At 64.9% G+C, this 12,772-nt stretch overlaps 1 protein-coding gene across 24 annotated transcripts in view; it reads left to right on the forward strand.

Annotated features, from left to right (window-relative positions):
- The window catches only part of SRCIN1 (SRC kinase signaling inhibitor 1), a 61,652-nt gene that overhangs the window by 37,546 nt on the left and 11,334 nt on the right, over window positions 1–12,772 (forward strand). For 23 of the 24 annotated variants that reach the window (XM_070060772.2, XM_070060779.2, XM_070060781.2 and 20 more), the window contains 12 exons: window positions 215–410; window positions 823–1,021; window positions 1,324–1,417; window positions 1,881–2,731; window positions 3,497–3,589; window positions 3,781–3,824; window positions 4,130–4,317; window positions 5,251–5,426; window positions 9,691–9,821; window positions 9,939–10,086; window positions 10,399–10,645; window positions 11,080–11,314. In XM_070060772.2, coding sequence (XP_069916873.2) covers window positions 215–410; window positions 823–1,021; window positions 1,324–1,417; window positions 1,881–2,731; window positions 3,497–3,589; window positions 3,781–3,824; window positions 4,130–4,317; window positions 5,251–5,426; window positions 9,691–9,821; window positions 9,939–10,086; window positions 10,399–10,645; window positions 11,080–11,314 — 2,602 coding nt within the window. The remainder of the gene's footprint in view (window positions 1–214; window positions 411–822; window positions 1,022–1,323; window positions 1,418–1,880; window positions 2,732–3,496; window positions 3,590–3,780; window positions 3,825–4,129; window positions 4,318–5,250; window positions 5,427–9,690; window positions 9,822–9,938; window positions 10,087–10,398; window positions 10,646–11,079; window positions 11,315–12,772) is intronic. The other variant, XM_070060774.2, reaches the window with a different exon arrangement.

Raw genomic sequence — 12,772 nt, forward strand, 5'->3', positions numbered from 1 at the left:
GGGTGCCTGCCCTGGTCCTTTACCCACTGCACACCTGCTGGCTGTCCCTGGGGAGCCCAGGGCCCCTGAGAGGTGGGGGACTCTCCCTCCGGCCACACAGCGAGTCTGGAGCCCTGGGGACCCTGCTGGGAATGTGTGGGCGTGCCCCTGGCCCAGCAGAGGAGGGCTTAGGCTTGCTTCCCCTCCCCCTCCCCTCCTGCCCCTGCCCCTACAGACCCGCAGCTCACGGCACACTCAGGGAGCCCAGCCGGGGCTGGCAGACCAGGCGGCCAAGCTGTCCTACGCCTCGGCTGAGTCGCTGGAGACCATGTCGGAGGCCGAGCTGCCCCTGGGTTTCAGCAGGATGAACCGCTTCCGACAGAGCCTGCCGCTCTCGCGCTCGGCCAGCCAGACCAAGCTGCGCTCGCCAGGTACGGCCCCCGCTGGCCCTCTGCCGCCGCCACAGGCTCCTCCCCTTGCCGGCCCTCCGCCTCCATCCCACAGCCCTGGAGCCGCACCCCTTCAGGCCCCTCCCGCCTCTCCCTCTCCCTCTCCCTTTCCCTCTCCCTCTCTCTCTCTGCTCCTATCGCCCCGCTTCTGCCTCCAGTCCTATTTTCTTGGCCAGGCCCCAGCTCGAGGGGGTGCGGCGAGAGGCCAAGGGCCGGCCTGGAGCCCCAGCCGGCGGCATGAGGGGCGCCTGGGTGCACCTGCACACGGGGGAGGCGTCCGGCCTCAGGCCCTGCCGCTGTGACAGCCGCGCAGGACCCGAAGGCCCCCCTCGCGCTCCCGGCGGGCGGCGTGGAGGTGGCGGCAGTGACCGTGAGGGCAGCGTCTCCTTCGCAGGGGTGCTGTTCCTGCAGTTTGGGGAGGAGACTCGGCGCGTGCACATCACGCACGAGGTCAGCAGCCTGGACACGCTGCACGCCCTCATCGCGCACATGTTCCCGCAGAAGCTCACCATGGGCATGCTTAAGTCGCCCAACACCGCCATCCTCATCAAAGACGAAGCTCGAAACGTCTTCTACGAGCTGGAGGACGTCCGGTGGGCGTGGCCCGGGGGCACGGGGCGGGCTCCCCTCCTCCCAGCTGTGCGTGACCCCGCAGGCCCTGCCCCTGCTGCTTCCCGGGCCGTACCCAGCCCTTTGCCGCCCAGCCCCTCCCCCCAAATCATCCACTGCGGCTGGATGGCTAGTGGCTGGGGGGGTTGGGGGGCGCGGCTGCACGGCGTTGGCGGCAGGCAGCAAGAGACTTGGGAGGGGGCGGGGATTCGGGTCCCTCCTGCCGCGCCCTCCTCGCTGTGCCCCTGGGGACTGCCTGGTGACCCTCGCACATCTCGCCTGCCAGGGACATCCAGGACCGCAGTATTATCAAGATCTACAGGAAGGAGCCACTCTACGCCGCCTTCCCCGGCTCACACCTCACCAACGGCGACCTCCGGGTACGTAGGGCTGGGGCAGGCTGGGCAGATGGGCTGGACGAGGCGGCAGGTGTGCCAGCTTCGAAGAAGGGAACGCAGGGGCGGAGGCTTCCACCGACGATAGGGTTCTGCGGGCGCGCCTCCCGCTCCCTGGCCATCTACCCCCGCAGGCCGTGCCGAGCGCGGGGACTTCTCAGCGGGCCCCGCATTATTCTGAGGCTCCCTTCCGGTGCCACACCTTCCCCGCGCCACCGTCGCGTGGGCTGGGGATCGCCCCTCTGATGCCTCTCCATCTGCCACTTTTCCCTCCCTGCTGGGAGCCATGACGGGAAAGGAGCCCTAGGTGCAGCGGGAGAGGGGGTGGGCAGAGAACAGAAGGGACTTCCTTAGCTCCAGGGGGCAGACGCTGGCCCCTTTAGCCACGGGGGAGGGGGTCTCCTTTGTGACCAACCCTGTGGGGGTTCCGGGGCTGTCTTCTGCGCAGAGAGAGATGGCCTACGCGTCGCGGGAGTCGTCGCCCACGCGGCGCCTCAACAACCTGTCGCCGGCCCCGCACCTGGCATCCGGCTCGCCGCCGCCCGGGCTGCCGTCGGGGCTGCCGTCGGGCTCGCCGTCGCGCTCGCGCCTCTCGTATGCCGGGGGGCGCCCGCCCTCGTACGCCGGCAGCCCGGTGCACCACGCGGCCGAGCGGCTCGGGGGCGCCTCGGCGGCCCAGGGCGTGAGCCCCAGCCCCAGCGCCATCCTGGAGCGGCGGGACGTGAAGCCGGACGAGGACCTGGCGGGCAAGGCGGGCGGCATGGTGCTGGTCAAGGGCGAGGGCCTCTACGCCGACCCCTACGGGCTGCTGCACGAGGGCCGCCTGAGCCTGGCCGCGGCCGCCGGCGACCCGTTCGCCTACCCGGGCGCGGGCGGCCTGTACAAGCGCGGCTCGGTGCGCTCGCTCAGCACCTACTCGGCCGCCGCGCTGCAGTCCGACCTGGAGGACTCGCTGTACAAGGCGGCGGGCGGCGGCGGCCCGCTCTACGGCGACGGCTACGGCTTCCGACTGCCGCCCTCGTCGCCGCAGAAGCTGGCCGACGTGGCGGCGCCGCCCGGGGGACCCCCGCCGCCTCACAGCCCCTACTCGGGGCCGCCCAGCCGCGGCTCGCCGGTGCGTCAATCCTTCCGCAAAGACTCGGGCTCCTCCGTCTTCGCCGAGAGTCCGGGAGGCAAGACCCGCAGCGCGGGGAGTGCTTCGACGGCCGGAGCGCCCCCTCCGGAGCTCTTCCCCGGGCCCGGGGAGCGCTCCCTCGTTGGGTTCGGGCCGCCGGTGCCAGCCAAGGACACGGAGACCAGGTGCGGGACCCTCGCGAGGCCTCAGGACGGTGGGGGGTGGGGTGGAGGAAGAGGGGCAGCAGCGTTGGCGGCAGGGGTGTGCCCTGGCTCGTGGAGGGGAAGAGGAGGACTCGGAGACCCGAGTTTGCCTTCCTTACCCAAGCCGGGTTTTCCCAAAGTCCAGGGGTCAACTCTGTAGCACCTTCCCGGCTCAGAATTTGCAGCCGTGAGAGCTGTCCAGCACAGGGCCAGCTGAAGTCCGGGGGAAAGGGGTGTGGCCAAGAAATAGACCCGCAGGAAGCCCCGCGCCTTGCGCTGGCTAAGCCAGCTGCAGGCTGGAGGAGGTAACCGGGCAGGTCATTTCTGCCCTCAGGCATCGCTGCTGAGAGGTGAAGGGAGCCACTGGTCTTCACGCAGCACTGCTGTAGCTCGTGGGCCTGGCGCTGCACCGGGTACTGCCCGGGCCGAGTTGGGCAGACCTGCCCTGGTCTAGCAGGTCTACAAAGTCCTTGTTCTTCCTCTGGGTGGAGCAGGAGGAGAAAGTCCTTAAGGCTGCTGGGGATGGTGGGGGTGACCTCAGAGAGGAGGAGGTGAGGAAGGGCTGGCAGGTGGAGACTGGAGGGAGGGGTGGGGCCTGCAGGCTGGCGGTGGTGGGAGAGGCACGGGGGCTGGAGGTTGATCCTGCAGCACCGGGGCCCTTGGCATTGTCTGCACGGCTGGCCAGGTAGGAGTCGGATGGGAACTGGGCAGGAGCGACCCCAGAGTTCAGCCCGCCTTCCTCCCCAGGGAGCGCATGGAGGCCATGGAGAAGCAGATTGCCAGCCTCACAGGCCTGGTGCAGAGCGCCCTACTTCGAGGCTCTGAGCCCGAGACCCCCAGGTGAAGCCTCTCTCCCAGTGCGGTTGGCGTAGGAGGCAGGGGAGGTGGGCATCGGGAGCCCTGGGCTCAGCTTTGCTCGTGCCTCACTCTGAGACCCCATCCTGAGGTGGGGCGGGCAAGATGGCATCCAGAGTCCCACCCAGCCTTGAGGCTCTGTACCCCTGACAGCCATCTTTTCCCTCGGGCCACAGTGAGAAGATTGACGGCTCCAACGGAGCGGCCACCCCCTCAGCCCGTGAGTGACCCTTCCCTCGGCCCCCGCAGGCCTCTGTTTCCTGACCTGCGAAGTGCGGGTTAAACAATAGCCACGTCCCTGTGTTTTCAGTGGACAAACGCGTGATCACCTTAGCCCGAGATGTCTGCGCACTGGCGCGGTGCTCCCCGCAGTGAGGGCTGACCGCTGGCCATCGCGTGGGGCAGGGAGTCAGAACGGGGTCTCTCTGGCTGCTCTGTGGAGCAGCCCGTAGCAAGAACCCTGCCCCAGCCCCTCCAGGCTTCCTCATTGACTTCCCTTGCTCCCCACCCTTGTGGTCTCTGCAGCCTGCGGGTCAGGCAGCCGGAGCAGCGGGGCCACGCCGGTGTCCGGCCCTCCCGCGCCGCCGGCCAGCAGCACCCCTGCAGGGCAGCCCACGGCCCTCAACCGCCTGCAGATGCAGCTGCACCTGCGTGGCCTGCAGAGTAGCACCAGCGACCTGCGCGGCCAGCTTCAGCAGTTGCGCATGCTCCAGGTACCGCCCCTTCCCTGCCAAGCTCCACCTACTTTCCCAGACCCTTCCCAAGTCCCGCCTTGTCCCCTACCGCCTCCTCCTTCCCCCACGGCGCCCCCACGCTGCTTACTGGTCTCTCTCCAGAACCTTGCTCTCCTTCCCTTCCCTGGGACTCTCTCTCCCTCGCCAGTCCCCCGCCTTCTCCGTGGTCCCCCTTACCAAGCCCCCTTCCCAGTCCACCCTCGAGGCCCTGCATCCCTTTCTCTCGGTGGGGCTGGAGCCCTTCCCCCGCGTCCCCCCAGCTTCCTCTTCCTGCACCCGGGCAGGCTCCCCTGCCCCGCCTGGCAGATGGTCCCACCTGTCAGGAGCCTGGCATCGTGGTGCCCGCTCCTCGAGGGGGCCCAGGGCCCGTCAGGTGAGGATAATGAGCAGAGACAGGCTGGGGAGGGGGTAGAGAGTTGCCATCTGGGCAGTGGGCAAGGTCTTGCCCAGCCCCGCCCTTCGGGCAGGGCACTGGGTTGGGTCAGTAGCCTGCCCTTGCCGACCCAGCCCCAGAGCTTGAGCCCCGGTGCGGAGCTGCGGGGAGCCACAGCATGCGGCCGTCCAGGCAGCAGGGCCCCACCCAGCACCACCTCCTGCACCCCACCCCCGATATTCTTATCCCTTCTCCTCCTGCCTCTGTTTCCCCAGCACTTAGCCTTGTCCCCCGCCCCCACCATCCTGGCCTTCGAGCCACTCAGCCACACCTCCGGTACTGCCCCGTGTAACACCCCTCCCTGCACCCCCAAATCCCCACCGCTGCCCCCCAAATCCCGCCGGTCCGCTCTTGCTGGAGGCCGAAGCCGAGCAGCCGCATCCTCGGTGGGAGCCCCGCCCCGCCTGTGTCCGCCGTCTCCTGGCCCCTCCCCCGCGGCCACTCGGGTCCATTCGCTCGTTTGTCCGCGCGTCCCGCAGCTGCAGAACCAAGAGTCGGTGCGCGCGCTGCTGAAGCGCACGGAGGCGGAGCTGAGCATGCGCGTGTCAGAGGCGGCGCGGCGGCAGGAGGACCCGCTGCAGCGGCAGCGCACCCTGGTGGAGGAGGAGCGGCTGCGCTACCTCAACGACGAGGAGCTCATTACCCAGCAGCTCAAGTGAGGCTGGGCCCGGGCGGCGGGGTGGGGTGGCCGGGTGGCCCGCAGCCTGCTTTCCCCTGCGAGGCGCAGCTCCCTTCCTTCTGAATCATAGGTGACGTCGGCCTGTTCTGTTTTATCGTCCTCCTCTGTGGCCGGAGTTCTCAGGGACCCACAGACCTTTGGTGGCGTGACTCCTGGTTTCTTGTTTTCTGGCCCTGGTCTTGCCTCCCAGTGATGCAGGCTGTGCTTCCCGGGGCCTGCAGCCTCACTCCCACGCACCCAGCTGCGGGTTTGCCCCCTGCCCCCGGCTCTTTTCCCGGTGGTCTGTGTGCAGTGCAAACTGACCCCTCGGGAGTAGAGCGTGCAGGTGAAGCCATCAGGGTTTTGCGGCCGTTCCGGCTTGGTTGCTGGCAGCCACCTCTGCCACCACTCCCGTTCACTGATGCCTGAGACTAGGAGCACCCTCCTCTTGTGCTCGAGTGGCTGAAAGCTGCGGCTGATGTTTTCAGCAGGAGGGAGGACTAGACAGCACACGGCCGTCCGCTGCGCAGCCGGGAAAGGGTTAACAGAAGACAGGCTTCTGGGCCAAATTTAGCCCAGAGCTATCTGGCCACAGCCCCGTTGTTGTCTGGCACCTTTGAAGGGAGAGGCTGCCTGTCCCTGTCCAGTGGGGAGCAACCCTCCTATCCCACTGTGGCTTCCCCCGATTTGTTGGAGCCTGGAGCAGAAGCCCTGCTCTGTCCTCGGTGCAGCCGGGGACAGGGCTGCCCATAGGAGCCACATCTGCACCAGGCAAGGGGCTGCTCCTCATGGTGGGACACACGGGTGCCAGCAAGGCACAGGGCATGAACGGCCGAGATGAAGTGAGGGGCTTAGGGACCAATGCAGCCGGGTCTGCAGGCAGACAGGTGGCTGCTGTCCCCCCTCACCCGTGGCTTCCTGTCCTTTCCCACTCAGCACGGAGGAGCTGGGTCGGGATGTCCCAAGGGACCTTTATTGCGACATTAACAGAAATACGGAAGCGCAGAGGTGAAGAGATGATAGGCGGTCAAGGGTGTCTGGTCCTTGGCCTCCTGGGGGCTTCGGTTCTCCAGGAACACACAGATTCCCCACCCCGAACTCCGCTACGGAACCCGTTACTCAGACCGTGCACTTCAGAACGTTGGGGACCTGAAACATTGCTTTAGGCAGGATTCTCCGTCCTGGAATGGGTCTTCTGAATGGGTGGTCCCTGCCCTGCGGTGGCCGTGGCCCGCCTATGGAGGCCCTGGGCCAGCTCCTGCAGCTCCCTGGGTCATCCTGGATCCCGCTAACCCCGCTCTGGCTGCAGCCCGGTGTCCCTCCCGCAGACCCACCCCTTCCCCTCTGCTCGAGTCTCGCTGGAAGCTGCGGCCTGCTCTGTTTCCTACAGCTGCATCCACGCACCTGTCAGCCCTGAGCTCTGCCTGGACACCGGCCTTAGGGGCAGCCCCTGCTGACCGGAGCCTGCCTTAGCCTAACCCAGGGTCAGCCCAGTAGGACCCGCTTCAGATAGGCCCCATGCTTGGTTTAATGCCCTACCGTTGCTGCCTTGAAATTCTTCATAGTTTCTGAACAAGAGGCAAAATTTTCGTTTTGCCCTGGGCCCCACTGGTGACCCAACTGCCTCGGTTCTGGCCCTCCTGTCGCAGCAACTCCAGGGTCAAACCGAGGTCTGGGGAGCGCCCAGCCACTTCCTGCGCTGGCGTCTACGGAGGTGATTTAGTCCCGGGGCCCCGCCCTCCCACCGAGAGGTGCAGGGTTGGGTCTTCCTGAAGGCCGTCCTGAGTCCTCAGATTTGTGTCTGGAGCCACTGTTTTACGAAAGGGGCGTGGCCTGAGCCAGCCGGGTGCCACACACAAGCGGAGCAAGGCCTGGGGTGGGACAGCTGCTGGGGCTCATGGGAGGCGCTAATCCTGTGTGCCTCGTGCACACGTGAGGTGCAGCAGAACCAGTGGCTGAGGCCAGCGTGAAAGAGCCCGCTTTGCTACAGAATAGTTGTTTGACCCTGGACTAGCTGATCTCTGAGACTCCCCCAACACCCTTTTTTAAATGCCAAAGCGAATTAATTAACTAATTAATTGGAGTAGCTGTTATAATAAAGAAGCCCTTAAATAGTGTGGTGGCTGAGAAGTCCCAGGTTCAGCATTGAGTGGCCTAGCAAGGTGGCTCCATGCAGTGGCTCAGGGCCCCAGGCTGATGGAGCGTCTGCAATCTTTTTTTTTTTTTTTTTTTTTAAGAATTTATTTGAGAGCTAGAGTCACAAACAGTGAGAGGGAGAGAGAGAGAAAGGTCTTCCATCCGCTGGTTCACTCCCCAAATGGCTGCAATGGCCGGAGCTGTGCCAATCCAAGCCAGGAGCCAGGAGCCAGGAGCTTCTTCCTGGTCTCCCACACGGGTGCAGGGGCCCAAGGACGTGAGCCATATTCTACTGCTTTCCCAGGCCATAGCAGAGAGACAGATTGGGAGAGGAGCAGCCAGGACTAGAACCAGTGCCCATATGGGATGCTGGCACCACAGTTGGAGGATTAACCTACTGGCCTCAGCTCCTGCAATCTTTAACACATGCCTTTCGAGGTCACCAGAGGGTTGCCCCCTTTCTGAGCACCCAGAACGGGGAGCAGGGACAGAGGAGCTCACCCAGGAGGTGTTTATGGGCCAGGCATGGAAGTGGAACGTACCCCTTCCACTCGAATTCTGCCGGGTAGACCTCAGTTGGGTGGCCGCTGATGGCTGCAAGGGAGGCTGGGAAATGCCGTCTAGTGGGGACACTGTGCACGTGTAAACCCGAGGTAATCAGGGCTCCCACCTCCAGGCTTTGTTTTGAGGTTTAGGTGAGGGACTGAAAGGCAAGGGCTGGCGCGGCCTCTGGCGCACAGCAGGGACTCGGGCGAGATCGCGATTTCCCTGCAAGTGCTGAGTCACAGGACCCCGCTGGCTCCGGCTCGGCTCGGGCTGTGTCCTCCCGCTAGTTGGATGACGCTGTGGAAGGCATGCGATAAGATCTGCTCACGACATGGGGCTTCAAGGGGAGCACATCTGTCCGATGGTAGAGCTAGACCCAACAGCAGCTTGCGCCGGGACCGCTGAGCTGAGACCCGGCAGGTGGGAGTTGACGGGAACGTTTGTATGTTGCGCACGTGGGTCAGTGATGGCGCCGACTCCAGTGCAGAGCTGGGAGGACCTACCCGGACATAATGCCTGCTTTCCCTCATTCATTCCACAACTACTCACCAGGCGTCCGCTCCGTACCAGGCCCCGTGCCAGGTGCTGGGACTCGGAGATGGATCTGGAAGGCATAATCCTTGCCTGCCTGGAGCTGGTGATCCAGAACTCGGCACAACTCAGCGGACGGGATTGCCGGGGACTTGAGGGAGGCAAGAAGTAGACCCCAACCCCTAGCCCAGGGGAGGGGCTGAGGGAGAGCTTCCCGTTGAGGTTGTAAAGGGCCAGAGAAGGCTGGCAGCCAGAACCTCAGATGCAAGCCAGGTGGGGGTAGGGGCTCACCTGGAGGGAACATCAGGCAGGCTCCCGGGCTGAGCGCTGCCGCCGGCTTTCCCGGCAGCGTTACCACGGAATCGCCCTTGCGGTCCCAGGAGCCAGGAGCTCTTGCCATCCCCCCCCCCCTTTTTTTTTTGAGGTTGAGGCCCAGACATATTGGGTAACTTGCCCAAGATCTCTGTGCTGGGGAGGGCAGAGCTGGATCGGAGCTGGCTTAGAGCCGAGTTTTCAAAGGCTGCCCTCTTGGCCTTGGCTGCCCGAAGTTTGGAATTTTAGCCCTAAAATGGGATCCAGTGAGGGCTCAGCACAGTGGGCGGGGCCCTGGTCTGATTGATGGTTTAGATAGATGTGCCGCTCAGCATAAACCTGCCAAGAATCTGAGAGCCTGGACCACGGAAGGGAAGGCAGCGGGGCGTGGCGGTGGTCTCCGGACCTGAGACCCCCGGGGCGGCCGCGGCCGGCTCCAGCCCTCTGAAAGGCTGCCAGGGCCTCTGCGGCTCCCTTGCAGAATGAGAACCAAAGGCCGCAAGCTCCAGCATGGGGGCATGGGGCTGATGACGCCGAGGACCGAGTCTTCCAACCGCGCCCTCTTCAGAGTGCCCCGTGTCTCTGAGATTGGGCGTCTCGGATTCCACTTGGGCACGTGGCTTGGTGGATGGCTTCATTTTGATCTGACTGGTGGCCTGACTTCTTTCCAGCTGCCCAAAGCTCAGGGGGCTGGGCCGGGGCCGGAGGGGCTGAGCGGGTCTCTCTGTGGCTGCAGTGACCTGGAGAAGTCGGTGGAGAAGATCCAAAGGGACATGGCCCACAGCCACCGGCTGGTGCCCGGCCCCGAGCTGGAGGAGAAGGCGCTGGTGCTGAAGCAGCTCGGGGAGACGCTGACGGAGCTCAAGGGTGAGCCCGGGCCAGCGGCGGGGCGGGGCGGTGGGCCAGGCGGGAGCCTCTGCTGCCCCGCCACCCTGTGCTCCCAGTCCCTGCCCTGACCCCCTGCCGTCCCGCCCCATCCTGCAGCTCACTTCCCGGGCCTGCAGAGCAAGATGCGGGTGGTGCTGCGCGTGGAGGTGGAGGCGGTGAAGTTCCTGAAGGAGGAGCCCCAGCGCCTGGACGGGCTCCTCAAGCGCTGCCGCGGGGTCACCGACACGCTGGCCCAGATCCGGAGGTCAGTGTCTCCCGGGCCGCTGGCTTCCCACGGGGGCGCACGCTCCTCCCAGGGCGCCCTGAACCCTTACAGTGCTTGTGAAAGCCACCACTGTGCCGGCTGGCTCTGTCCCTCAGCCCTGACCTGTGACCCCTCGCATGACCTGTGACCCCTGACCTGTGACCCAGACGCTGGGTGTAGTCACTTCTTCCCAGGCTCTCCTGCAAGAGCTCACCCCTCCACACACATACACACACACACACACAGCCCCAGGCAGGCTCTCTCCGAGGGGCAGCCTACTGGCCTCACCACTGCTCCTGACTCCGGCCCCAGGCAAGTGGACGAGGGTGTGTGGCCACCCCCCAACAACCTCCTGAATCAGTCTCCCAAGAAGGTGACGGCTGAGACGGACTTCAACAAGGCCTTGGACTTCGAAATGCCACCCCCTAGTCCCCCGCTGAACCTGCACGAGCTGAGCGGACCGGCCGAGGGCGCTCCCCTCACCCCCAAGGCGAGCAACCCCGCCAAGGGCCTGGAGACCCCTGGCAGGAGGAGCGTGGACAAGGCTGTGTCTGTGGAGGTGCTGGGCCCGGGACTGGGGTGGGCACAGGACGGGGTCCCCGCATTCCTGGGGTGTGCTGAATGTGTGGGTCTCTCTTCTTATGGGAGGAGGCTCTGGCCCCTAAGGGAAGTCTGGGAGGTATAATGAGGGTGCCGCGAGGTCTGCCCCACAGAAAGCATATTACAAAGCTACCATCAGGAAAACAGTGTGGCGTTAGTTAAGCGTAGACTGTGTGGTCAGCACCCAGAAGCAGGCCGCCATTAGGCAGCTGGTGTATCCTGAAAGTGGCCCCCTGACCCTGGGTGTAGTGTGCAGTACCCAAGAAGGGTAAGGCCGAGGGGCCTGGGGGCTGCTGGGTCAGTGCCCAGGATGTGTGGCTGGGGGAATGGGTGGAGACCCTGGACGAGGGCCCCATGCAGGTCCTCAGTCCTGAGTCAGCCCCTCCTCTCCAGGCTGCCGAGAGAGACTGGGAGGAGAAGCGGGCAGCCCTGACCCAGTACAGCGCCAAGGACATCAACCGGCTGCTGGAGGAGACGCAGGCCGAGCTGCTCAAGGCCATCCCGGACCTGGACTGCGCCAGCAAGGCCCACCCCAGCCCGGCCCCGACCCCGGACCACAAGCCCCCCAAAGCTCCCCACGGCCAGAAGGCAGCACCCCGAGCGGAGCCCAGCGGGAGGAGGGGCTCAGGTATGGGGAGTTGTTGGGGCAAGGGGAGAGCCCAGAGTTGGGGAGCCTGACCCCCAGGAGCTGCCAGGCTGGCAGGGGAGGCAACACCGGGTGAGACTCTGGTGGCTGGGCTGCCAGAGAAGAGAGGCGCTGGGTCTCCCACAGCCCAGCCCACGGCGCGCTGATGGGAGCCGGTCCCAGAAGCACAGGTGCGCTGGACTCATCCAGGGTATCCCTGCTGTCCCCGAGAGACACTGAGAGGGCCACACAGGAAGGGTGAGCAGAGCCAGGGCCGTGCCAAGGGCCAGGCTGCGCCGGGAGCTGCCTGCAGTGCCTGTGAGCCCTGTGTTCAAAGCAGTGAGCCCTGTGTTCAAGGCCGTGGCGGCCGTCACTCACATGTGCCTGCAGTGCATACTTGCTAAGCACCTACTGTGTGCCAGGTGCTGGGGACGGGGAGGTGAGTTGGGGCTGACTTCCAAGCAGCCCAGTGTGTGTGTGTGGGGGGGGGGGGGAGGTAATGCTGAGCCTTATGATTCTCACTCACTTCCTGTGGGGTAGGCACGTCCCAGATGCCTTCTGTGTGATCATCTGTATCATTTCACGACAAAGCTGGTTGGGGGACAGGGATGTTAACTGTCCCATTTTACAGCTAGGACACCCAGGCTCAAAATGGTTAAGTCACCTGTCGCAGGCCAGAGAGCTAATGCAGCGCCTGCCTAGGTGCTGGTAGAGGGCACCCTCGAGTGTGCAGACCTCAAAGGAAGGCAGGAGGGCTCCCCAGAGTTGGGGGGGGCTTTCTTGAAAAGCAGCAGGGACGTCCCCTGACATTGAGAGGACATTCCAGGGCAAGGCCAGCACATGCATGGCCAAGGAGGTGTATGTGGTACCCGAGCAGGGCGTGGCGAGCTGAGCTGAGGCTGAAAGATTGGCAGGTACAGAGGGTGTGGTTCCAGGTGATGGGGAGTCCCAGGAGGATCAGAGGCAGGGGAGTGTCACAGTTGGACTGGCCTTTCTGCAGGTTGCCCTGGGAACGGGGCTGGAAGAGGAATGGGAAGAAGAGAGAGCCTAGCTCTTTCCCTGGGAAAAGGCGGAAGTTGGGGGCCAGGCAGGCCGGATGGGCAGGAAGGAGCCGCCAGGGAAGTCTCGAACTTGAACTTGGTCATGGGTGGGTTCAGGGTTCACAGTGCAGGGTGGGGCCTGGGCTGCATTCTTTTTTTTTTTTTTATTTATTTTTTTTTTTTTATTTTTTTGACAGGCAGAGTGGACAGTGAGAGAGAGAGAGACAGAGAGAAAGGTCTTCCTTTGCCGTTGGTTCACCCTCCAATGGCCGCCGCGGCCGGCGCGCTGCGGCCGGCGCACCGCGCTGATCCGATGGCAGGAGCCAGGAGCCAGGTGCTTTTCCTGGTCTCCCATGGGGTGCAGGGCCCAAGCACCTGGGCCATCCTCCACTGCACTCCCTGGCCACAGCAGAGGGCTGGC

The sequence above is a fragment of the Oryctolagus cuniculus genome, chromosome 17 (assembly GCF_051225735.1).
Source record: "Oryctolagus cuniculus isolate XC-2025 breed Fujian yellow rabbit chromosome 17, ASM5122573v1, whole genome shotgun sequence".
Taxonomy (NCBI): domain Eukaryota; kingdom Metazoa; phylum Chordata; class Mammalia; order Lagomorpha; family Leporidae; genus Oryctolagus; species Oryctolagus cuniculus.